At 37.8% G+C, this 27,292-nt stretch overlaps 1 protein-coding gene across 4 annotated transcripts; it reads left to right on the top strand.

Moving 5' to 3' along the window:
• Positions 1-17,510: 17,510 nt before the first annotated feature.
• LOC149144303 (RNA-binding protein csdA-like) lies at positions 17,511-20,425 on the top strand. Of its 4 annotated transcripts, none has more exons than XM_089447720.1 (4): positions 17,511-17,866; positions 19,393-19,886; positions 19,977-20,047; positions 20,159-20,425. In XM_089447720.1, the coding sequence occupies exons 2-4, from the start codon at positions 19,432-19,434 to the stop codon at positions 20,170-20,172; spliced, it is 540 nt and encodes a 179-aa protein (XP_089303846.1). In that variant the 5' UTR covers positions 17,511-17,866; positions 19,393-19,431; the 3' UTR covers positions 20,173-20,425. The 4 variants fall into 4 exon arrangements, with proteins under 4 accessions (XP_089303846.1, XP_089303845.1, XP_089303847.1 ...); XM_089447719.1 differs by having other exon boundaries at positions 17,515-17,866; positions 20,136-20,425; XM_089447721.1 differs by lacking the exon at positions 17,511-17,866 and adding an exon at positions 18,810-18,979 and having other exon boundaries at positions 20,136-20,425.
• Positions 20,426-27,292: the final 6,867 nt, after the last annotated feature.

Raw genomic sequence — 27,292 nt, 5'->3', positions numbered from 1 at the left:
ACATAGTTTGTTGTAGTGTAATGTTAGTTAGCTATGTTAGTTAAGAATACAATATTTTACTAGAGTTTGATTTGGTTTGTCAATAAACTATAAATAAGTTCCATTGGAATGCAATGAATATGAGTTTCTTTGGAGCAACAAAATGTTTCGTGTGTTTTTGTATTTCTTTTCTCTCTTTCAAATGCAAGTCTCATCTTTTGGTATCAAAGAATACAATCTCTAGATGTCCTCAAATTCTTTTTTTCCTTTTGTTAAGAGAGGGGTCTCCTTCCTACTCCTTTTGGCTTCAACAAACTCTAATAGGGATTTACGTCCTCCCCATGTAGGGTTTCTTGACCTCATCGACAACCTTTAGATCTTTTTTTTGCCATGGCTAAAACATGTCTCCTTGAAAATCTTGTGAGTGTAGGCTCACCATGGCTAATCATAAATATTATATACCCTTCATATCAATTTTTTTGGATGAGGCTAGGATATATCACCTTAAATATTGTGTGCACATAGGCTTACCATGGCCTAACACAAATATTTTATATCTTTCAATGCATTTTATAAGGGTTCTCCAACACCCTCATCTGTTTTTCTTCTTCAAGGGGTATCACAATTCCTCAGTAGCAATTGCAATAGCCACACCATTTTATATGGAGAAACTTTGTTTCTAGGTTACAAGTATTTTTTTGAGCTCTAGATTTCTATCATATGATTCCTTGTTTGGTTTCATGGATCCATTACACCATTTTTCGCTCAATTCCTTCCCATTGATTCAATCCGTTGCACAATACAAGGAGTTTCCGTCTAATCTATAGCCCACACACTCCTTAAACTTCAATATTTATCTACACAATTTTTTTCCCAGTTAGAGATAGTTTCATCAATACCACACTCACCATGATTTAGGAGTTCCTACTCCCTCTTCAATCTGTTGAGAATGCAACAAGATGATGGAGCTTAGTGGAAAGGAGTCGCCTTCACTAAGTGGGCCCACAGGCCAAATTATGGCGCAAAGTCTATTTTTGGATCACAGCAGGAATGATCACAGCAGGAGTGATCACAGCAGGAGTGATCAGAGTCTATTTTTAGACTACTAGTCAAAAATAGAAAAGTCAAATATTATTGTCTCATAATAATATTTAGACTATAAACTTTATCTTATTCTCTTGGAGCACTTCAGTTTGAGCTACAGATGTGGCACATGCAGCTGTCAGAAGGAAATACGCTTTCTTTATGGGTCAGTTGAGTTGTTGCATGCATGACTTCAGTTAGAACTCAAGCAGTTGAGTTTGGTGGAGTTGATTGTGGAGTTGATGGAGTTGTGTTCAGATTGACTTGGTTAAACTAGTTGTAATTAGTCTAACTGCAAATAGACTAATGATGAGTTTTTAAAACAATTATTAACTCATAAAGAAACTAAAGAATACATCAGTTAACTCAGTTGCATGTCAGTGCATGTACAGTTCAACAGGGACAGGTGTTAGAGGATGAGATTGCTATCAGTTGTGACTATAGTTGTGCATGAGGATTTGCACAAGTAGTGTATTGAGTATGCCAATGAGTATTGCGTTGATTTGCCCAGTAGAATAGCCTATGCTCACGTGATTTCCAGTGTGAGTGATTCTCAGCAGGTTTATGCAATAGAGGCAGGCAAAGCAGTGGAGCAGATTTGAACTTGTGACTTGTTTGAGTCTGAGCTGGTTTGTGTGTAACAGGTGGAGATAGTGTTGGATACTTGTGAGAAGTATTGACTATGTAATGTTACATGTTCTCAATCATTAATATATAGATAGTGTGGGGTTTTCAGCTGTAAGCTTTCCCCGGGTTACATACTGTGTTAATGTGTGCATGCTATTGATGTTTTATTGTTATTGATGCTGCTAAATTGATGATCAACATAGAGGAGCTTATGTATTGTGTATGTATTCCGCAATAGTACATGATCAGGATAATCTCCATTGAATATGTGTTTATTATTCAAAATTTCTACATGGTATCAGAGCTGTTGATCATCAGATCTACTATTCAGGAAGTGTTTACATTCTATTTCTTCAGGCAGAGTCTGTAATCGGGCCAGGTAGCCTCTGGATTCATCCTTCCTTGGGAAGGTGAGATATATGGTAAAATCCCATACAGTTAATCTCTGTACGAGAAATATTTTGTTCTCATGAATCTTAGATCCGAGGCAGTTGAGTTTGGAGCTGGTGGAATTCGAATTTGCAGCAGTGTTTTCTTGGTGTCAACGTAGCAATGTCTTTCAACGGATTGCGATTGGAGTATATTCTTGAGGGCAACTCAAACTATATTGCATGGAAGGACAGGATGGAGGCAGTATTGGATGATAACGGGCTGAAGGAGTTCATAGAGGCTGATGTCCCAAAGCCCACTGATGCTATTCAAGCTGATGCTTGGCAAAAGAAGACAACAAAGTGTCAAAGGATTCTGTTGGAGGGCGTGAAGGATCACATTGTGTCCAGCCTGCATGGAAAGACTTCTCCATACTTAATGTGGAAGGCTTTAACAGATCTATTCCAAAGCAAGAGCGATCAGAGGAAGCTGGCGCTCAAAGATAAACTCAGAAACATCAAATGCGAGAAGGGTGACAGTATGCCCAAGTATCTCACGAAGTTCACTCAGTGTCGAGATGCGCTGGGAAGTGTGGGGGTTACTGTCAATGATGAGGACTTGGTGAGCTTGGCTCTCCTTGGTCTTCCGAAGAGTTGGCATTCTTATCAGAACTCTGCCAATGGTCGGAAGAAATTGCCAGGATGGGAAAGACTATGGTCAGATCTTGTGCAGGAGGAGATCAAGCGAAGTACTAAGGACGGATCTTCATCAAAGGGAACTGATGAAGAAAATTGTGCTTTGGCTGCCAAAGCAAAGAAGGGGAAGAGCAAGAAATCTTCTCAGTCTGGTGCGAAAGGCAAGAAGCAGGATATGTCCAAGGTGAAGTGTTTTCACTGTCACCAACACGGACACTATGCCACTAATTGTCCGTAGAAGAAGAAGAACAAGCAAGCTGCTGGATCTACAGCAGGAGAGGATCTAGCCTCATAGTTTGAGCTTGATTTTTCATTGATCGCATGCTTGGTTTCAAGTGTGATGGGATCGGTGTGGTTCTTGGACAGTGGTGCGTCTTTTCACATGACGGGAGATCGAGATTTGTTTTCTGATCTGGAGGACAAAGATCTTGGAGTGCACATCGAGATGGGCGATGATGGTAGATACAGTGCAACCGGTATCGGTACCATTTCCTTTGAGAGGGAGTTTGGTAAACCCTTCGTATTGAAGGAAGTCATGCATGTTCCAGGATTGAAGAAGAATCTTATCTCTGTGGCAATGTTAGAAGATAAGGGGTATGATGTTGTTTTCAGCGAGGGAAAGGCTTTCCTGCGCAACAAGACAACTGGAGAAACCCGGAACCTTTAGAGTGAGGAACCTTTATCAGTTGCATGTAGATGGATGCACAACAATGGTATGCAAGGCAGAAGGATTGGTGATCCGGGATGATGGCAAGTTGTGGCACAGGAGATTGGGTCACCTTCACCATGGAGCCTTGAAGATACTGCAACAGATCACTACAGGGCTTCCTAAAGGCACTCTTGCGCAGTCAGATCAGTGCAAGGGGTGTACTTTGGGAAAGTTTGTGAAAGCCACCTTTCAAGAGAAGGATAGTCGTGCCACGACGATCCTTGAGAGAATTCACACAGACGTGTGTGGACCTTTCTCAGTTGCTTGGACAACAAAACACAGGTATTATGTGATTTTTGTTGATGATTTCTCTCGTAAGTGCTGGATCTTCTTCATGCAGAAGAAGAGCGAGACATATTCAAAGTTCTATGAATTCAAAGCACTGGTCGAGAAGGAGTCGGGGAAGAAGGTGAAGGCTCTTAGGAGCGATAATGGTGGTGAATACATCTCTGACGAGTTCAAGGATTTCTGCAAGGCAGAAGGGATTCGAAGAGAGCTCATAGCTCCCCATAACCCACAACAGAACGGGGTTGCTGAGCAGAAGAACAGAATGATCGTGGGTGTTGCACGGGCGATGTTGCATGATCAGGGCCTACCCCTTCACTTGTGGGCGGAAGCATGCAATACAACAGTTTATGTGCAGAACCGTTGTCCTCACAGGATACTTGGCATGAGTACACCCAAGGAGGCTTATTCTGGTAAGAAGCCTGATCTTTCTCATTTGAGGATTTTTGGTGCTAACGTTTACATGCATGTGACGAAGGATGCCAGGAAGAAGTTGGAGCCGACTGCAAAGGTTGGGATATTTGTGGGGTACACTGATACGCCCCACAACTATCATGTGTATTTGCTAGACAGTGGTAAAACTGTTGTGCGACGGGATATAAAATTTCAGGAGGAGAAAGCCATGAAGTGTTCGCTTGAGAGGGAGCTGCACTTGCATGCAGATGAGGAGCTATTAGTTCCTAAGGATGAGCTTCAGGACGTGGATCAACCACATGACGAGGTTCATGGAGTGGAAGAGACCACTCATGCAGCGCCAACCATCAGAGGGCGAAAGCGCTTGACAAAAGCTGAGCGACTGGCTCAAGATGCAAAGAAAGTTGTAGGACCACCTACAGCCCAACGCAGGCAGAGACAGTCACCTAATCGGTACACTGGATACATGGCTCTTATGAGCAAGTGTGTTGTGACTGAGCCATCCTCTTTCGAGGAAGCTGTGGAGGATCCCGCTTGGGTAGACGCCATGGTGGAAGAGTATGATTCTATTGTCAGAAACAGTGCATGGGAGATTGTTCCTAGACCGGAAGGGAAATCAGTGGTGGGTTCGAGATGGATCTACAAAGTTAAGTAGGCAGCTGACGGGAGTGTGGAGAAGTAAAAGGAAAGATTTATTGCCCGAGGCTTTTCACAGATAGAGGGGATCGATTATGAGGAGACCTTTGCACCTGTTGCAAGGTATTCTTCCATACGGATGATTCTTGCTCTCTTAGCACAGATGGGGTGGCACATTCATCAGATGGATGTGAAGACTGCATTCCTCAACGGAGTCATTGAGGAGGAGGTGTACATTGAGCAGCCCGAAGGTTTTGAGATCTTCAGCAGCGAGTCGCATGTGTGCAGGCTCAAGAGAGCGCTGTATCGGTTGAAACAAGCACCACGTGCTTGGTACACATGGATAGAAAACTATTTCACTGGACTTGGATTCTCCAAGTGCGAGGCGGATCCTAACCTATACCAGATTGTGGTGGAGGGTAAGTTGCTTATCATTGTACTGTATGTAGATGATTTGATTCTAACGAGTGATGAGCTGTTGATACTGTCATGCGAGGATGATCTTGCTAAGGAGTTTGAGATGAAGGACTTGGGCCTCCTTCACTATTTCCTGGGATTGGAAATTTGGCAGCGCAGTGGTGGACTGTTTGTTTCTCAGGGTAAGTATGCTCGGGAGATACTGGAGAAGTTCAACATGCATGGCTACAAGCCTGTTGATACTCCTCTTCCTGGAGGTTGGAGGAAGGAGGATGCCACTTCGGCAGAAGAAGTGGACGCCACTGTTTATCAACAGTTGGTGGGATTGCTTATGTATCTGGTCAATACACGACCCGATATATGCTATGCAATTAACCAAATTTCACAAGCTATGGTTAAGCCTACCAAGCTGTTCTAGAAGGCGGGCAAGCATGTATTGCGTTATTTGAGAGGCACATCGGGATATGGATTGTGGTACATATAGGATGATGAGGTGAAGCTATGTGGCTTCACGGATGCAGATTGGGCAGGGAGCCCAACGGACAGAAAGAGCACATCAGGAGGGGTCTTCAGTATCGGGTCGATAGCAGTTTCTTGGTACAGCAGGAAGTAGAGATCCGTGGCACTCAGTTCAGTTTGGCTGCATGTGAGGCTATATGGATGAGGAAGATTCTGGTCGGTTTGTTTGGTTCTCACTTGGATCCTACTGTGATTTACTGTGATAACCAGAGTTGCATTAAACTCTCGGCTAATCCTGTATTTCATGATAGATCTAAGCATATTGACATCAGGTACCATCATATCAGAGATTGTGTGCAGCGGAGAATCATGTTACTTTCATACATTCCAACGAAGGATCAAGATGCTGATATCTTGACAAAGGCGCTCACCAGGAGCAAATTCGAATACCACCGAGGCAGGATAGGGGTTGCTGATAATCCATATCTTGTTGAGAGGGAGTGTTGAGAATGCAACAAGATGATGGAGCTTAGTGGAAAGGAGTCGCCTTCACTAAGTGGGCCCGCAGGCCAAATTATGGTGCAAAGTCTATTTTTGGATCACAGCAGGAATGATCACATCACGAATGATCATAGCAGGAGTGATCACAGCAGGAGTGATCAGAGTCTATTTTTAGACTGCTAGTCAAAAATAGAAAAGTCAAATATTATTGTCTCATAATAATATTTAGACTATAAAATTTATCTTATTCTCTTGGAGCACTTCAGTTTGAGCTACAGATGTGGCACATGCAGCTGTCAGAAGGAAATAAGCTTTCTTTGTGGGTCAGTTGAGTTGTTGCATGCATGACTTTAGTTAGAACTCAAGCAGTTGAGTTTGGTGGAGTTGATTGTGGAGTTGATGGAGTTGTGTTCAGTTTGACTTGGTTAAACTAGTTGTAATTAGTCTAACTGCAAATAGACTACTGATGAGTTGTTAAACCAATTATTAACTCATAAAGCAACTAAAGAATACATCAGTTAACTCAGTTGCATGTCAGTGCATGTACAGTTCAACAGGGACAGGTGTTAGAGGATGAGATTGCTATCAGTTGTGACTATAGTTGTGCATAAGGATTTGCACAAGCGGTGTATTGAGTATGCCAATGAGTATTGCGTTGATTTAACCAGTAGAATAGCCTGTGCTCACGTGATTTCCAGTGTGAGTGATTCTCAGCAAGTTTATGCAATAGAGGCAGGGAAAGCAGTGGAGCAGATTTGAACTTGTGACTTGTTTGAGTCTGAGCTGGTTTGTGTGTAACAGGTGGAGATAGTGCTGGATACTTGTGAGAAGTATTGACTATGTAATGTTACATGTTCTCAATCATTAATATATAGATAGTGGGGGGTTTTTAGCTGTAAGCTTTCCCCGGGTTACATATTGTGTTAATGTGTGCATGCTATTGATGTTTTATTGTTATTGATGCTGCTGAATTGATGATCAACGTAGAGGAGCTTATGTATTGTGTATGTATTCAGCAATAGTACATGATCAGGATAATCTCCATTGAATATGTGTTTATTATTCAAAATTTCTACACAATCCCTCTTTTATCTTTTTATGTCGGACCTACTCTTTTTCCATACCTCAAGTCAAGCTTTTCACTTAACTTCATTATTAGGACCCTCCCCCACCCCCCACCAATGCATATACTTACAACACTTATTGTCATTCACATTATTCAATGGAAGAAGACCAATCTATAAATTCATATAACCCTAGATTTTACTTAGAAACTATCATGGAATATCATTTCTTAACTAACCTACACTTGAATTTTCTAGTGTCCTACCTAAATGAAGAGTAATACTCACTCCCTCCAATCACTGGAAATGATCATAGTTAATACAAACCCTTATTGCTATATCTTCCCAAAGTTATTTGGACATAGACTACATACATCTACAGTTGGTTATGCCCCACTACCCTGATGTAATAGTCATTCCCATTTATTGGTGGAAGTAGCCAAATCCACCTTTAAATGAAATGGATGTAGCTTTTCTAGATATGACTTTGTTGGAAACGATGATGACGACATGTCTTGAGGAAAAAAATACCCACTAAAGACACTACCAACCAAGACCAAGTTTGTAATGTAATTAAAGTATTGGTCATAGAAAACTTAGTAATGCAAGTATTTGAAATCGAACCTACTATTCTAGAAGAATATTCAATACATGCTCGTATGTCATAACTAGTTGTAGATGAGCATGCTTAAATAAACCTTGAAGAACATGTTTTCAAATCCAAATTCTTATTGTGGCGGATGCATTCTTCCCACTATTAATTTCAAAGGACACACCAGTTGATCCAGTTAAGTTGGATGATATCCAATTCTTATGTGGAAATTATAACTAGGACCAATCCCAACCATCTCATTCATAATCGATAATAATTTCACAGTGCAACTAGATTTTGTCTTAACAATGAATTTCTAGGCTTGAGAAAAGGAACCCCCCATTTGGACTTCACAAGTGGAATCAATATTGTAGTTAACATAATTTGTCTAACTCTTTCAAGTATTTAATAGGTTTGAGACATATTTCTACCCATTGAGCAACAAAATTTCTACGAGATTCCTTGATACCTCATAAGAATATTTCTCAAGGTGTGAAACCTATATTTGCAAACCAAACTATTGCAAATGACATGCTAGGAACATATCGAGACATCCCATGCCAATAACAAGACTTTGACATTAATATATGTATCTTATAGGATACTGGACGGGGGGCTCAACAACATTGTCTTTAAAGTGTAAGACTTTGGGGCCTAATTTACCTATTTTTTTAACCCTAATGCTAGCAAGTGTTAGAATATTTCTCAAACATATTATGATTCTGAGTTTTGATGTTCATGGTAGACATGGAATTTTAGCCATTGCTTGTGGTACTCATGGTGTTAATGGAGTGGAATTAGCAAACCTTTTCATCATTATAGTCATCAAGCCAATTATTGATAGAAGGACGAGTAGGGGTGAGAATGTGGTTGTAGCATTTGTTAATATGTTTATCTAGGCTATCCAAGCTCTCCCAATTATTTTTTTAAAACACTTGTCTCCATGCCCATGGGCAAGGATGATTGGGAAAAAGAGAGAGTTATAATGCTCTTGTCCTCTCCTTAAATTAATGCGTTTAAACCTAAGAAAATTAGTGAATGTTTTAATAGCCCCAATTTACTTGGTCCTTTTGGTGGTTGCTACATATACTTGTAGGGATGCTAATAAGAAACCTATGAGGAATGCCCATTTGATGACTAACAACACATTAGCACACTTAACCATTGTCTATATTTTACAATGACAACCTATACAATTGAGATAGAATACAACTATGTTTGACATGTTTTTGGTCTTAAATTTTATAATAATTTTATCATGGAGACCTTTATTTAGGTTAAGCTTTTTAATAAGACATGTGAAACTTCTTAATCCTCTAAGGTAAAGTCAATCTCAAGAAGTTTTTTGAATTTTTTAAAATTGCTTTTAACATATACTTATCATATAAGTGGATGGAGAGATTCAACAATATCCCGCTATGATCCGGATCTTGGGAGGAGGCCCCCAAGATCTAAAAGATTGAAATGGATCTTGGAGTAGAGACCTCCAAGATCTGAAAGATTGAAATGGATCTTGGGGTGAGAGACCCCCAAGATCTGAAACCTTGAAATGGATCTTGGGAGGAGAGACCCCCAAGATCTGAAAACTTGAATTGCCAGAAGAAAAATAGGAGAATGCCCAATAAACAAAACCACAAAGAAACTTTTTATGAAAACCCACTGATCTGGATTTAAACATGAATGCAACAAAATATAGAGGTAACCATAAAGATAGTTATGCAGCGGAAATAATACTTCATTTCATTAATGGAAAATACTGAAATATGCTTACAACCAGAAATGGAAATAAACCAGCTAGGGCGATGGTAGCTTATCTCTGAGAAGAGATGTGATGGCTACATGCCTCTGAACTGTAAAGGCTACATTGTGGCAGACAATCTGTCCTTTTACAAAATGTGACTTGTTACTTATAGTATTTTTCTAGTTACAATACCATGGGTCAATTCCATGGGTGAATGAATACCATGGGTGGATTTTACAATACCACGGGCAGATGCCATTTACAATACCATGGGTCAATTCCATGGGTGAATGAATACCATGGGTGGATTTTACAATACCACGGGCAGATGCCATTTACAATACCATGGGTAAATTCCATGGGTCAATGAATAATATGGGTGGATGAGTACCATGGGTTGATGCCATTTTCCATTCGGATAACCTCTGTGGCGCCTCCGCACTGCGCCTTCTGTGGCGCCTCTGCACTGCGCCTTCTGTGGCGCCTCTGTGGCGTCTCCGCACTGCGCCTTCTATGGCGCCTCCGCACTGCGCCTTCTGTGGCGTCTCCGCACTGCGCCTTTTGTGGCGCCTCCACACTGCGCCTTCTGTGGCGCCTCCGCACTGCGCCTTTTGTGGCGCCTCTGTGGCGTCTCCGCATTGCGCCTTCTGTGGCGTCTCCGCACTGCACCTTCTGTGGCGCCTCCGCACTTCCGCAGCTGCAGCGCTCGAGAGATCACCCTTCACAGATTCGCTTTCAACTTCCCTTTCATAGATCAAACTTTTAAAACAATAACCCAAGATTTCAGATCTTAAGATATTCGATTTGCAAGAATGAATTAGCCAAGTGATCTCCTTTGCTTTATATAGGCAAGCTTCTTCCTAAAATCCTGGATCAATACCATATATAACCAATACAAGGGGCCATTTTCCATTCGGATCATTCCTTCCTCCTTAAGAAGCAATGGTCCCCATTGCGTAAAGTTCCCTCCTGCAAAGCCTTTGTTGAATATGAAGAGCCACTGAAGATAAGGGTTTTATGTGGTTAACCCATAACCATAATGAATGAAGATCCGAGGATAGAGATACCCTGTAATGCTTGTGACCAACTGTGATTCTGACAGTGTGCGGCCTAGCAAATGGACTTCGATAAAGTGTGGGTTTGTGGATGACCCATAACCGTGATGTTGGTTGCTGATGAAGTAGCAGGTGCCTACATAGCCTGGGGTGGGAGGGCACGTCTCCAAATAACCCAAGCCAAATGCTGCTATGTTGAAACTGATGAATGTGAAGCAGGTGCCTACTAAAGTGGGGTAGGAGGGCACGTTTCCAATGGAAACCCACTCCGAATGCTGCTCCAAAGTTAAAATGGACATAACTCGGCCAATATAACTCAGAATATTTATTATAACCTGTTTTTAGAAGCAGAAGGATCATTTTGCATCTTCCCATGAGTTGGAAATCCTTATTTGGACACTCTGAGATCTCAGATTCGCACTGCAACAGTTCCGCCGTCACAAAAATTCTGATAAAATAGCTGATTTTAAATCAGCGATATCGCCCACATCCGAACTCCGATTAAACCCATTTTTTTTTTTAAATTGGGTGATTTTTCGAGAGGAATCCAGATCTGGTATTTGTTTTTATAAATTTTGTACCAAATGTTTCAGATCTGATCTGAAAAGTCGCCGCCCAAAAAAATTCCTGCAAAAAAATTGAGACTGGAATATGCATGAAACCCTCATTCCGATGGAATCGTAACCTGCTCTGATACCACTGATCCGGATCTTGGGAGGAGGCCCCCAAGATCTAAAAGATTGAAATGGATCTTGGAGTAGAGACCTCCAAGATCTGAAAGATTGAAATGGATCTTGGGGTGAGAGACCCCCAAGATCTGAAACCTTGAAATGGATCTTGGGAGGAGAGACCCCGAAGATCTGAAAACTTGAATTGCCAGAAGAAAAATAGGAGAATGCCCAATAAACAAAATCACAAAGAAACTTTTTTTTTATGAAAACCCACTGATCTGGATTTAAACATGAATGCAACAAAATATAGAGGTAACCATAAAGATAGTTATGCAGCGGAAATAATACTTCATTTCATTAATGGAAAATACTGAAATATGCTTACAACCAGAGATGGAAATAAACCAGCTAGGGCGATGGTAGCTTATCTCTGAGAAGAGATGTGATGGCTACATGCCTCTGAACTGTAAAGGCTACATTGTGGCAGACAATCTGTCCTTTTACAAAATGTGACTTGTTACTTATAGTATTTTTCTAGTTACAATACCATGGGTCAATTCCATGGGTGAATGAATACCATGGGTGGATTTTACAATACCACGGGCAGATGCCATTTACAATACCATGGGTCAATTCCATGGGTGAATGAATACCATGGGTGGATTTTACAATACCACGGGCGGATGCCATTTACAATACCATGGGTAAATTCCATGGGTCAATGAATAATATGGGTGGATGAGTACCATGGGTTGATGCCATTTTCCATTCGGATAACCTCTGTGGCGCCTCCGCACTGTGCCTTCTGTGGCGCCTCTGCACTGCGCCTTCTGTGGCGCCTCTGTGGCGTCTCCGCACTGCGCCTTCTATGGCGCCTCCGCACTGCGCCTTCTGTGGCGTCTCCGCACTGCGCCTTTTGTGGCGCCTCCACACTGCGCCTTCTGTGGCGCCTCCGTACTGCGCCTTTTGTGGCGCCTCTGTGGCATCTCCGCATTGCGCCTTCTGTGGCGTCTCCGCACTGCACCTTCTGTGGCGCCTCCGCACTTCCGCAGCTGCAGCGCTCGAGAGATCACCCTTCACAGATTCGCTTTCAACTTCCCTTTCATAGATCAAACTTTTAAAACAATAACCCAAGATTTCAGATCTTAAGATATTCGATTTGCAAGAATGAATTAGCCAAGTGATCTCCTTTGCTTTATATAGGCAAGCTTCTTCCTAAAATCCTGGATCAATACCATATATAACCAATACAAGGGGCCATTTTCCATTCGGATCATTCCTTCCTCCTTAAGAAGCAATGGTCCCCATTGCGTAAAGTTCCCTCCTGCAAAGCCTTTGTTGAATATGAAGAGCCACTGAAGATAAGGGTTTTATGTGGTTAACCCATAACCATAATGAATGAAGATCCGAGGATAGAGATACCCTGTAATGCTTGTGACCAACTGTGATTCTGACAGTGTGCGGCCTAGCAAATGGACTTCGATAAAGTGTGGGTTTGTGGATGACCCATAACCGTGATGTTGGTTGCTGATGAAGTAGCAGGTGCCTACATAGCCTGGGGTGGGAGGGCACGTCTCCAAATAACCCAAGCCAAATGCTGCTATGTTGAAACTAATGAATGTGAAGCAGGTGCCTACTAAAGTGGGGTAGGAGGGCACGTTTCCAATGGAAACCCACTCCGAATGCTGCTCCAAAGTTAAAATGGACATAACTCGGCCAATATAACTCAGAATATTTATTATAACCTGTTTTTAGAAGCAGAAGGATCATTTTGCATCTTCCCATGAGTTGGAAATCCTTATTTGGACACTCTGAGATCTCAGATTCGCACTGCAACAGTTCCGCCGTCACAAAAATTCTGATAAAATAGCTGATTTTAAATCAGCGATATCGCCCACATCCGAACTCCGATTAGACCCATTTTTTTTTTTAAATTGGGTGATTTTTCGAGAGGAATCCAGATCTGGTATTTGTTTTTATAAATTTTGTACCAAATGTTTCAGATCTGATCTGAAAAGTCGCCGCCCAAAAAAATTCCTGCAAAAAAATTGAGACTGGAATATGCATGAAACCCTCATTCCGATGGAATCGTAACCTGCTCTGATACCACTGATCCGGATCTTGGGAGGAGGCCCCCAAGATCTAAAAGATTGAAATGGATCTTGGAGTAGAGACCTCCAAGATCTGAAAGATTGAAATGGATCTTGGGGTGAGAGACCCCCAAGATCTGAAACCTTGAAATGGATCTTGGGAGGAGAGACCCCCAAGATCTGAAAACTTGAATTGCCAGAAGAAAAATAGGAGAATGCCCAATAAACAAAACCACAAAGAAACTTTTTATGAAAACCCACTGATCTGGATTTAAACATGAATGCAACAAAATATAGAGGTAACCATAAAGATAGTTATGCAGCGGAAATAATACTTCATTTCATTAATGGAAAATACTGAAATATGCTTACAACCAGAAATGGAAATAAACCAGCTAGGGCGATGGTAGCTTATCTCTGAGAAGAGATGTGATGGCTACATGCCTCTGAACTGTAAAGGCTACATTGTGGCAGACAATCTGTCCTTTTACAAAATGTGACTTGTTACTTATAGTATTTTTCTAGTTACAATACCATGGGTCAATTCCATGGGTGAATGAATACCATGGGTGGATTTTACAATACCACGGGCAGATGCCATTTACAATACCATGGGTCAATTCCATGGGTGAATGAATACCATGGGTGGATTTTACAATACCACGGGCGGATGCCATTTACAATACCATGGGTAAATTCCATGGGTCAATGAATAATATGGGTGGATGAGTACCATGGGTTGATGCCATTTTCCATTCGGATAACCTTTGTGGCGCCTCCGCACTGTGCCTTCTGTGGCGCCTCCGCACTGCGCCTTCTGTGGCGCCTCTGTGGCGTCTCCGCACTGCGCCTTCTATGGCGCCTCCACACTGCGCCTTCTGTGGCGCCTCTGTGGCGTCTCCGCACTGCGCCTTCTGTGGCGCCTCCGCACTGCGCCTTCTGTGGCGCCTCCGCACTGCGCCTTCTGTGGCGTCTCCGCACTGCACCTTCTGTGGCGCCTCCGCACTTCCGCAGCTGTAGCGCTCGAGAGATCACCCTTCACAGATTTGCTTTCAACTTCCCTTTCATAGATCAAACTTTTAAAACAATAACCCAAGATTTCAGATCTTAAGATATTCGATTTGCAAGAATGAATTAGCCAAGTGATCTCCTTTGCTTTATATAGGCAAGCTTCTTCCTAAAATCCTGGATCAATACCATAGATAACCAATACAAGGGGCCATTTTCCATTCGGATCACGCTAACTAGAGTTGTTGAGATGGTTGTTGATATCGAGTAGAAATTTTAAAACTATGGCCTAAGGAAGTGGCTAGGTGGTAGCTAGTATATTGCCTAAATCTACTTTATCAAGAAATACATGTAGCAACAAGATTTTACTTTTTAGTTTGAGAAAGCTAATTTCATTCTTTATTTTATAAAAAATGTTTAATATGTATCTATATTGTCACCATGATCCAAAGGGGTTTGCATCCTTTTACAATATTTTTATTACATATTTTATTTAGTTAGAAAAGAACTTATGACATATCCTCAAACTTAGCTTTCTTTGTGAGTTCTTGTCATACTCATATTTACCAAATAAGAACATTGATTCACACACACTCATTCTCACGCATTGATGTGTGTGCACATGTGATTTTTATCTTTACCTTTTTTGGGTGGGTGAAGGTGGGAGATTGCATGTGATAGAAAAAATACAACACGATAGAAAAATAATGTTATAATAAGAAAACATTTAAACTTATGACATAATTAATTAGAATGCATCTCACCACAAATAATATGGATATATCATATTTCCATATAAATCTATATACCATATTTCTATATAAAAAATCAATATACCATTGTATTTGATAATTTCGGTCTTATCGTCCTTTTTTGAAAATGTCACTTAAATTATGAAAAACTATAGTATAAAAATACATATATACCTGCATGTTTATATAAAAGTCAAAAAGAAAGATTTTCAATGAAAAAGAAAAGAGCAAATTTCACACACATCATGTCGCATGAGAGTACTTTATACCTTAAATTGAAACATTAACTTAGATACCAACCTTTCTTTAAAATCATAAAGAGAAAAGACATAATTATTTATAACAAGTTCACAATGGAATCTTTGTAAAACATGGAAAGTCAAAATAATGATACAATTCTAGACTTTGTTAAAGTAAAGAAGATCAATGAAATCATAATTACCCTTTACACCTTAAATTGAAACATTAACTCAAACACCAACCTTTCTTTAAAATCATAAAGAGAAAAGACATAATTATTTATAACAAGTTCACAACGGAATCTTTGCAAAACATAGAAAGTCCAAATAATGATACAATTCTAGACTTCGTTAAAGTAAAGAAGATAGATGAAAAATAAGCTATACGTCACTTAAGAGTCCTAAACATACTCCCAACAAACACAAGCAATGGTGCATTCCAAAAAACACCTATCAAAGAAGATACATCACCTAAGAGTCCTAAACATATTTCCGACAAACACAAGCAATGGTGCATCCCAAAAAGAAACTAATGGTTTCAATCTCTTCGTAATACTTGTATGCTCTATTTGCAACACCCATTCACGGAAGACATTCCTTAACAATAATACTTGGATAATAAAAATCTAAGCAAAGACCCATAACTTGAAGAAGACTTTCAAAGAACACACTTTACTTATGTGATTCATCCATTTCACCTCTACCTTTGTTAGACTCCATTGTCTCTTCACCTTCTCCTAGTAAGAAGATAAAGCACTATGATTCTAATTCAATTTATTTAATTTGTATATTTAAATGAGTTAGCCATAATTTCACATCTATTTTTTCCAAATAAATTGAAAAATATAAATACACATATAAAAATCACACGCAATCTTTTAAACAAAACAATCCATATTCTTTTGACAAATCATGCATGATCTTCTAAAACTATCAAAATTTAATTACTTTAATAGACATGTCAATTTTGGAATATAGCTTCTACAATGTTAATTTAATTATTAACAATTATTAAGTGGATAGTATGGATTTAACCCCACAAAATATTCTAGAATATTAATAATATACACAAATCAAAGATTGAGATTTATCTCCAATTAGTTATGCCCTTTATGTCTTTTTAATTAAATTAATTAACTAAAATAATATCATATGAACACGTTTCATTTCAAATGAGTTATGATTTTTTAGGTGTGTGGAATATATAAGCCATGGTATTGGTACATAGTATTGTAACAAAACCTATTCTATACCGTAAAGTGAAGATAAATTTCTATAATTAAGAATCTTATTTAACTCATATATTAATTTTTTGAATTAATAATAATAATTTAGTTAATTTTTATGATTTTTCTTTTAATCTTTCATATATTATGAAATGCTTTGATGCTTATTATAAATTAATATTTATGAATATTTATTAGCCATTTAGTTTATATAACTGTCATAATAAATAAAACAAATAAAATAATAGAATTTTCAAAATTCCAAATAGGTTACTTACTTTTTCTTACCTTAAATAATAAATTAAAATTTTTAACCTTAATTTACTTCTTACTTTAAATACCTTAACTTACTTTAAATAATGAGTCATAATTTTTAACCTTAACTTACTTTAAATAATAAGTTAAAATTTTTAACCTTAACTTACTTTAAATAAGAAGTTAAAATTTTTAACCTTAACTGACAATTTTTTAATTTTATTTATGAGATAAAATTTTTAACTTTAACTGACCATTTTCTAACTTTATTTATGAGTTAAAGTTTTTAACCTTAACTGACCATTTTTTTAATTTTATTTATGAGTTAAAGTTTTTTAACCTTAACTGACCATTTTTTTAATTTTATTTATTTTCATTACCCTGTTTTGTTCACAAAAATAAATTAAAAAATAACCTGGCTAGTGACATATCCTTTTATAATTTGGCTCAAGCTATCTCAAAAGTCGTTTAATGGTCGGTGCCATGTCGAGTTTATTTCCCTTGATTGAATCTGCCTATACAAAACGCCAGACAGGACCATGTGCTTTGACCGACCGTATAAAGATTCAAAGGATCCAAGTATGTGGACCTCAAAATCCATATATTTTAGTTTAATCTACAGGAAAACTGAAGAACAGACCGAGGATATGTGGAATGGAATCCATTAAAGCATATAATAACTTTAGCTTTGCAGTCGTAAGAACTGGGCATAAATACTATTCTTTCATGCACATCTAGAAAGAACAGGGAATTTACCGCCGAGAAAAATAGAAAACGGCGACCGGGAAATGAAGGGACCGTTGCCGGGAAATGAAGGGGCGACAACTATATATTCTTTAAATCATGGCTGTCAAAGACACGCAGCGGAAGGGGGGAAATTAGAGTTGGAGGGAGAGGTGGAATTTATTTTCTTTGTTCGTCTGTAATTTGACTTTGCAGCATAGCAGAAGGCCTCTGTTTAGCGAGTTCAGCAGTCGGAAACCTAAGCTATCTGCGCATGTAAGTCGGTTTCTTGCCTGGCGGTTTCCCCCAATTTTGCCGTGTTTTGAAGTCTAGGTTTTGTAAATTCACTCATGAATTTTCTCCCTGACAAGCCTTGAGAATTGCAAGATGTGTTCATTTTGTGAATTTAAACAGCTTAGCTTGCAATGCGTAGATTTTGAGGTCTGCTGTGTTTTTTTTGGCCGTAGATTGCAACTGCTAATGCTCGACAGGACCTTTTAGTTGGTCTGATTTGATGGAGAATTTGCAGTTTATTTTTGGTGGAAGATTGCATCTTCTTTTTCTATGCAATATACGGACAGTTGACAAATTGGGGTTTTAAGCCCCTTTACGACAAATTGATCTTAAAATGCAAGGGGAAATGTGTTTGCTGTCGTATAATAATATGTTTCTGTGTTTGCATTCGGATTTGAATTTTTGGCGTTGAGTAGTTTGGCTTAGAGTGGTTGGAAATTTTTGTTCAGTATAAAGTTTGGGCGTTGTTGTTTCTTTGTTATGAGTTTCACCGTTAGCTTCGTACAAATCACAGTCGGTAAAAAATCTTTAACCGATACCTTTACATTGCAATGGTTAGCAATTTTTTTGATAGCTTAGGCGGAACATTTTGAGCATGCATGGATATTCTTGCTTCTTGAACGATTTTGACATGAATTGAACAGGTGTTGGCTGCTAATTCGGCCTTGTTAATATTGCAGTTTAGTTACCGCAATCGACGGATAGCCGGTGCTGGGTTTTCTTTTTAGGCTTCTTGGGACAAATTGGCCTTAAAGTGTAGGAGAAGATGTACTTTTTTCCATGATCTAGGTCGAAAATAATATGGTTCTTGATTTGTTTTCTATTTTGACTTTAGCGTTGAATATATTGGCTGGAAATTGTTTCTCACTTTAATTTTTAGCCTGCCAGGTTCTTTTGGTTTGAGTTTCACACTCCGCTTGGTACATTCTAACTAAAAGAATTTTGAGTAAAGTATAAAATCTTTACCCCTTCTTTGGTGGCTAATGAGGAGCATCTTGACAATGCACGAATATTATTTCTGCTTGAACGCTTTTAGCGTGAAAAAACTTGTGCTTTGTTGGCTTCCAATATTTAGATCTCTTTGGTCAAATATCTGTAAGCCTCTGTGCCGAGTTTCTAAATTTTTGAGATTGCGCCTAAATTAAAGTGTCGCCTATTTTTAGGCTGTTTCTTTTTATTTGTAGTTCTAGAGGAAAAATATACATTTTATGAGGACTGAGCTTTTTTTAATTCAGGAGTTCTGCTTCCAATTTAATACGCGAGGCCTTTGCTAGGTTTCTTTCTTTAAATTTCGTGAAATTTTTGTTGGCTTGCTGTTTATTTTGTTATCGTTCAGAGGTGGATCTGGTGTTGCAGATAATGCAATTTTTTTTGCTTTCTGAAATTTGTACGTTTGATATCGTGAAAGAGAACAACCACCTTTATTGGTGCGAAGGGATTCTCTTTGATTATTCATTCATGTTACCGAAGCTCTTATGCCTATTTTAACATTTATTATATATTTTCAGCCATCGAGTAACTGTTTGGTCGGTGCTCTCTTTGGGAAGATGAATCGCAAACCGGGCGACTGGAATTGTTCGTCTTGTCAACATCTTAATTTCAGTCGGCGAGATTCGTGTCAGCGCTGTGGGGATATGAGGCCTGGAGGGTCCCGCGGTGATGAAAGAGGCGATTATGGGAGTTTCAGTAGAGGTGGTGGGTCATATGGGTATGGAAGTGGCGGTGGCGGTGGTGGCGGCGGCGGCAGCGGTGGGGGTTTTAGCTACGGGGGAGGCTCAGATGTGAGACCAGGCGACTGGTATTGCTCTTCAGGCGGGTGTGGCGCGCACAATTTTGCCAGTCGCTCCAGTTGTTTCAAGTGCGGGGCATATAAAGAGGAATCTGGCAGTGGCGGTTCTGGGTACGAAACCTCCGGAGGTCGAGGATCCAGAGGATTTGCTTCTTTCAACAGTGGTTCTGGCGCACGTTCCGGTTGGAAATCTGGTGATTGGATTTGTGGCAGGTAAATTCCTTCCATATATTTTTCGTCCATTTCTTCAGTTGAAAGTACTTATATTAAAACCATACAGGCAAACGGGCGTTTTGTGTACAGGTCAGGATGTAATGAGCATAACTTCGCCAGTAGGATGGAATGCTTCAGGTGCAGTGCTCCAAGAGAGTCGGGTAAGGGATCGAACAAATTCCCTGCATTATATTTCTCATGCCCTGTGTTTTTAATAATGTTTATATGATGAAAAAGCATTCATTACAGGCACTGCTGTATGATGCTGCCAGGAATTGAACGGTAATCGAGAGGCGGTTGCAGAGATTGAAGCTGTTCAGGAAGCTTTCAAAAGAAGGTGATGGGTTTATGGGGGGAATGTATTTGGTATAGAGCCATCTTGTTTGGTTAGTTTTTGTTTCTTGGGTAATGTGGGTAAGGGTTCAAGAAAGAAGGCTGTTCGGAAAGTCTTTATGCATGTGTGTTTGTACTGTTTCTGTTTCTGTTCTGTATTTCAAATGGAAGGCATCCTGCAACATGGTTGAAGCTTGACAATCAGAGATTCTGATTCTCTTGTCGCCTTTTGTATTTATATTTTTGCTTCTGCCGTGATGATGCTCTGCTTCATTCTCTAAAAAAGTACCGTGGATGGTTTAAATTATATCGTTGAATACACCAAATGCAACCTCACATGAGCAATAATTTCTTATCTACGGCTGATGAAAGCGAACGCCAAAGATTCCATAGATTGATTAAACATGGTGCTTACTATCCAGTGAAGTTAAATGACAAATTGTATATTGAATCAGTTACTCATTTGTGTTTCTTCCTATGTTATACCTGAAAGCTATGAAGTTCTGGAGGTGGTATTTCTTATTTGTTTTTTTCCCAATTTTCCCGAGTTTCAGATACATACACCGAAATGCTACATTGCAAAAATGAACTTCGGTGGGCTTAACTGCCAGATTCCACCAAACTGTTTAGCACTTTCAATTTAGCCTCCTCTCTCTTTGCTACTCTGCTATACACGTTGGGTTGGATTATAGGGAATTAGAACCCTGGTGAACAGTTGTAATGGTACGTTCATCTCACTAGTGAATTGGTTTTTTATCTGAAATTGAAATTCTAAAATTAAATTTATTTTGTTACTTAGATGTGGATAGAAGTACAGTGAATTAAAAAATGAAAGGCCACAGAATGGAAAGAAACTTGCTGATCTCAAATAGAAATGGTTTAACCTCAACGCCAACTGGCCTAACAAACTCTATGTGGCCGTAATTTCAAGCAGAGCATTATATCCATTCCACAGATATTAAATGATTACCTGGCTACGATCACTTCCCGGCTCAGGGAGGAATCATGACTAGCCGCCCCATTCATGGTTCTGGGCAGTGAAGTACATGCAATCATTGAATTTCTGGGGGGTGATATTGGGCTGGTTGTTATCCCCACGGTAAGTATGCAATGGCCAACTCTCCTTACTATGAGGAATCCAACGGATTAATCTAATCCTTGTAGATGCCAGTTGTAAATTGTTCAGAGACAAATATACGCTCACTCAAGCCCATGTGATATAACAGAAGTAAGTCTGTTTTTTTTACGGCTTAGGTACTTTACACTAAAGTATTTTGCCCTTGGCTTGCCTTGAAAGCAAATGTTTGCAACCCTTTGGCACTTTACAATTATTTTGCATATTCAATGGATTTTTGAGTCAACTTTTACATTGTCCACATCCTCAATGGATCGAGGACTAGACAAGCATCATTTTCTTTCTCAATTACAGTGTTATGTTGTGGGACATGATGAATCTGTATGTACTGGTACAAACTCTGAAGATGTGGTCATGAGTTAACTGGATATGTTGGAAAGTGGTTACTTTGCATTTGATTCTTCTCTCTCCAGCAATTACTTGAGAGTAAACTGGGCAGTATAAAGACGTTTGGTAAAGGATTTGACAAAGACATTTATTCTATAAAGCATATTTGTGGAATTGGTCATTTGGGAAAAAATCAATTGAGTGGTGGGCGATCAATAAAGCCAATGCTATAGCTACACAAATGTGAGGGGTAGTATACCCTACCCCTAGATAAGGTAGGGTAGATAAAATAGTATATGCTACCCGCGAGATAAAGTAGTAAGTAGTGTATGTTATCTGTTAGATTTATTTAAATACATTATCCAATGGGTTAGATTTATCCAAGTATATTAGCCATTAAGTGACATATACTGCCGGTAAATTAATGGGGCTATACCATTGGATTCATTGATCCCAAAATACAAGTGTCTTTTGGGAAATGACCAATTGCATAGTAAATAGTATATACAGCCCCTCGTAAGCATTCAAAGCGATATGAAAAAGCTTTCAAAGCCAATGGCTTTGGATTATCCTTTGGCCAAGGAGGGTGTCCTTCATAAAGAGTAGGATCTCAATATTGAATCGGAAAGCATGGTTCAAAGTAACCTAAAGGAATATCTCCGTATGCACATCAATGATTTGAATTCAGGTACCGGTTGTCGGGAGAAAAAAAACCTGAAGAGGAGGGCACTCGCAGCTGTTGGCCTCACAAGTTCAAGCCAGTGAAGGCTCCAATGGAAATCATTGACACTTCTGAGTGGTGGTCAAGTAGGTTAGGGGTGGCTGTTTTGGGAGATAGGGTTAAGGAGAAACATGGCCATATGAAGAATTTACTTTCTGGATTTTTCTAATATCACAATCAAGCATTTTTCTAGTAATTGATGAATAAATAGTATCACCATTTTTTTCTTACTGAACAAATGTGATCAGTAAAGCTAATTTCATAATTTAGACAATTTTACTGAGTTGTTAGTGAGATTTAGATGTAGAGGTGATCAAATTACAGACGCAATAAATTGATACGATGTAATATGTCTGTAAATTGATAGGATGTAATGAATATGGATGATGTTGTCAGTGAGATTTAGATGTATGAGGAATCAAATTACAGACACTATATATTTGACATGATGTAATGAATATGGATAAAGAGAATGGGTTAATTTCCTTATTGACGTGATGTAATGAATATGGATATTGAGAATGTTAATTTCAAATTACAGCCACTATGTTGACATGATGTAATGAATATTGAGAATAGGTTAATTTCATTTTAACTGATATACTGTTATTATCCACTAGTGAGATTTAAATCTAAATATGGTTACATTTACTATAAAGTAATATATGATGAAATAAATATATACTAGTGAGATTTAAATTTAAATATGGTTACATTTACCATAAATTAATATATAATTAAATAAATATATAAATTGTAGTGTCAGTTTTCTTCACTAATGAGGTCTAAATTTAATTTCTGGAGTTATGGAGGCAGGGGAATTGACCAGAATCCAGGTAATTTTTTTTCAAAATTTTTTGTAAAGACTGTTTGAATCATGTTTTTGATGGTGGAAATAGAGTTTTTTTCAGTAGGAAAAAATCATCATATTAATATATTGTGGAATATATGAATCATGTTACATTGAGATACATTGAGATCGAAATATCTCGGAGAATGAGGATATAAGGCGCCGGAAGGACGCATTCGGAGATGCATCAAACAGCATCAGTCATACAATAGCAGCATCAGGGAAAATGTTCGAAAGATTATATGGAAAAAACAGCAGTATCTGAGACATGTGTCAGCAACAATCAAAATGTACAGCATATAAACATCATTCGGAGATGCACCAAACAGCGTCAGGCAGACATAAAACAGCGTTCAGGAATATGATCGAAAAATAAAGAACAGCAGCACCTGAGGCATCTGTCAGCAATATTGAAGAATAGCACCATCAAAAACCACCAAAAACTTCTAGGGCATCTAAAATTATGAAATTTGACAGTTTTTACTTGGATTTACAAAAGAGGAACAGAATTCCGGTAAATTTTTTTCAAAAAATCTTATAAAGAATGAGTCAATAGAGTTAGCACCATCAAAAACTTCTAGGGCATTTAAAATTATGAAATTTGACAGTTTTTACTTGGATTTATAAAAGAGGAATTGCCACCAAAAGTGACCAGAACCCAGGTAATTTTTTTTCAAAAAATCTTTTTGATGGTGGAAATAGAGGCAATACCATCAAAAACTTCCAAGACATCTAAAATTATGAAATTTGACAGCTTTTACTTTGATTTACGAAAATCCCTATATATAAAATAAAATATATATATTCAAGTTTAAATTTTGAAAAAATTACTTAAATTTAACAAAAATGTTAGAAAATATTTACAACCAAACTTGACAAATACTTAATGTAAATGTTAAAAATTATTTACAACCAAACTTTGACAAATACTTTTCCCAATCCTCGGAAGAAACCCAAAATATTATATATAACCAGGCCATTGAAACACTTTTTTCCCAATTTTTTTTTTATGATTAAGATAACAAATATCAACGTTAAGATGATATTTTTAATCCCATCAACGTTAAGATGATATTTTTAATCCCAATATATGTAGTTGAGAAGCACACAATGATTACATTTAGGGAGGTAATGCAGACAACAAAGTGAGACACCAAAGACATACCTGGATGAATGAGAAAAAAGCCGAAGGAGTTGGAATCCTATTAACTACTACATGATGAAGCCCACTCTGCTCTCTCAACGAGGAGGGCTGCAACGCTTAATCTCGGGTGGTCCGTTTTTTTTGTTCATGCTACCTCTTCTAGATTTTTTTTTTTAATCTCGGGTGGTCCGTTTTTTTTGTTCATGCTACCTCTTCTAGATTTTTTTTTTTAACCACATGGTGAATCGGTAACTATCAAGTTTAATCCACGGGAGACCCAGGATCAAACCTCATTGCTGCCACTATAACACCAAGAGCATAACCAACCACCTGCAAGTCGGGTATGCTAAGATCCTATGATTTTAGCAAGAGCAGACCCAGCGGTCAGGGGGGGTCCGCCCCTCTAGCCGCCACCACAGCAGGTCACTGTACTCCATGAGATTTGAACTTTGGTCTCCCGAGCTTCGCCCGTTTGACTTACCGTTAAACCACACATCACTGCACAAAAGGTAGTGGGCTTGGCCCGGTTCGGTTACTATTCGCACTACGAGCACCGTTAGACCTTGCAAGGGCTTGGTCTTTTGGGCTATACGCTGTTTGTAAACTCCCCCACTGAAAGAGGGACAAATCCCAAGACAATAGACCTTTTATTTGGGTAGCAGAGGCTCAACATTCATTGGGGGCAAACCTGTTGCTATTGTCAATGTTGGATATATTTTCTTTGTATTAAGCAATAGGTCGTTAATTTAATAATAAAAGTTAATTAATAATCCGCATAAAGAAAGTAATAAAGTACTAATGGTATTAAAAATAATTAATGTCGTGCAGTGTTTTTTTTAACATAGTCGGTTTGTGATTATATGGCTAAAAAAATTGCCAATTTTTTTTTCCTTGTTACATTCGAAGGGAAATGGATTCAAGGATTCAAGTATGGGCCTGAATGGGAGTACAGTGTTTATTTTTATACTTGAAACCAATTTTTTTATGGATTCTTGAGTGATTTGGCATATTGTCGAGCATATTGTTCTACAAGTAAAAAATAAACTTGCAGTACATATAGATTTCACCAAAACTGGTTGATTGACTCCTCTCGTTGAGGATGACGCTTTTAGTTTTGCTTAGTGGAGGTCACTAAAACTCGTTGATTGACTCCTCTTGTTAGTGGAGGTCACTAAAACTTGTTTATTGACTCTTGTTGAGGATGACACTTTTAGCTTCGCTTAATGGAGGATTGTTGGTTCTGGTTGATTGATTTGTTTGATATAGTCAACTTTTGCATTTGTCTTTGAGCTCTGTTATTTTAGCTTTATTCTTGTCTATATATCTGTTTGTATATGTTCTTAGTTTTCATTATTTTCGCCTTGAGATACTTGAGTGCTTGGTTGAACCTTCTTATCATGAACTCGTTTGTCTTGCATGTTGGACAATTTTCATTTTTGTCAATTCTTCCTATGGGATTACACATCATTTTGAACTTCTGAGTAGCTGTGTTTTTTTATCTTTTTTGTTTTTTTCAGAGTGTTCTTTTGCTGAGCTCTTTAATGTCATACGGTTATGATAAATAATTAATATTAGTCTTTATAATCAGTGAAAGTAAATATAAATAAAAGAATAAGTAAAAATAAATAATAGATTTAGATTAATATTAGTGGTTATAACAAGTAAAAGTAAAATTTATAGATAAAATGATTTAATTTATAGAATTTTAAGGGTAAGGATTTTTTCACGGTATTGAATCTATTTATGCATTAAAAAATGTATTTTATTTACAATTTTATTGTGGAATTCTTATGAAAAAGATTATTTTGAGGTGGGTCCCTTGTCCCACAAACAAGAGGGGCTCATACACCAATTTGGTTTTTGATTTGGTCTTGACTTTAAATTAGATAATAATAATAATAGTAAAGGAAAATTATTAAATATGTAATTTTATTTTGGAATAGAGTTTTTAGATTTAATTTAACTTCCATGGAATATTTTAGAATATATAATAATAATAAAAGAAAATTGTTAAATTTGTAATTTTATTTTGGAGTAGAGTTTTTAGATTTGATTTAACTTCCATGGAATATTTTAAAATATATTTAATATTTTTTACAAAATAAAGATTGAGAGTTATTTTCAAAGGAATATTTGTTCTAGCATTTTAATTAAATTTTGATTAATTAAAAAATGTCATATGGTGTTTTGTAGAATAAACTATAGTTTTTTGGGGTGGATGGTAGGGATTTTAACTTCCTTGGAATATATTAAAATATTTTTAATAGGTTTATATATTGAAAGTTTAGATTTATTTAAAAAATACTTATGTATTTTTTTTGCTTTTTTAATTAAACTAATTAATTAAAAAAATATTAGTTATGTATTCTTGGGTAGGTAGTATCAAAAAAGCTAGGTTAATTTTTTTTGGTTAAGAATATTGTTAGATGTTTTTTTTAAATATATTGTTTAACTTATATTAAATGTTTTTATAATTAATAAAATTATAAAAATTTAAAATATAAAATTATTATTTAGTTATTTTTTATGAATTTTAATTTTGGCAAATTTTAATTTTAATCATGAAATAAGTGTTTTAATGTCTATTGACCTTAACTTATTATTTAATTTATATGGATGCCAACTAAATTACATTGGCATTATTTTAGTGGTGAGTAGCCTATGAAGTGAGTTTAATTTTTCAATTTGATTACATATTTTATCACATGTTGCCAACCTTACATTTTAGGAATTATGATCATATATGATTCTACAACAAAAATTATCTCAAAAAAGTTGCATCAACCTTCAAAGGGAGTTCTCAAAGTGTTATCAACAAATAAGTAACATAAACTTATATGCTTTTTGTAGTCCATCAATTAGGCTCAAGGGTCAAGAATATATATATATATAATTT

Source organism: Pinus tabuliformis, chromosome X (assembly GCF_031772625.1).
Source record: "Pinus tabuliformis cultivar Carrire ecotype Pingquan chromosome X, CPIR1, whole genome shotgun sequence".
In the NCBI taxonomy this organism is placed as follows: Eukaryota; Viridiplantae; Streptophyta; class Pinopsida; order Pinales; family Pinaceae; genus Pinus; species Pinus tabuliformis.
This window is presented reverse-complemented; position numbering and strand designations above follow the sequence as displayed.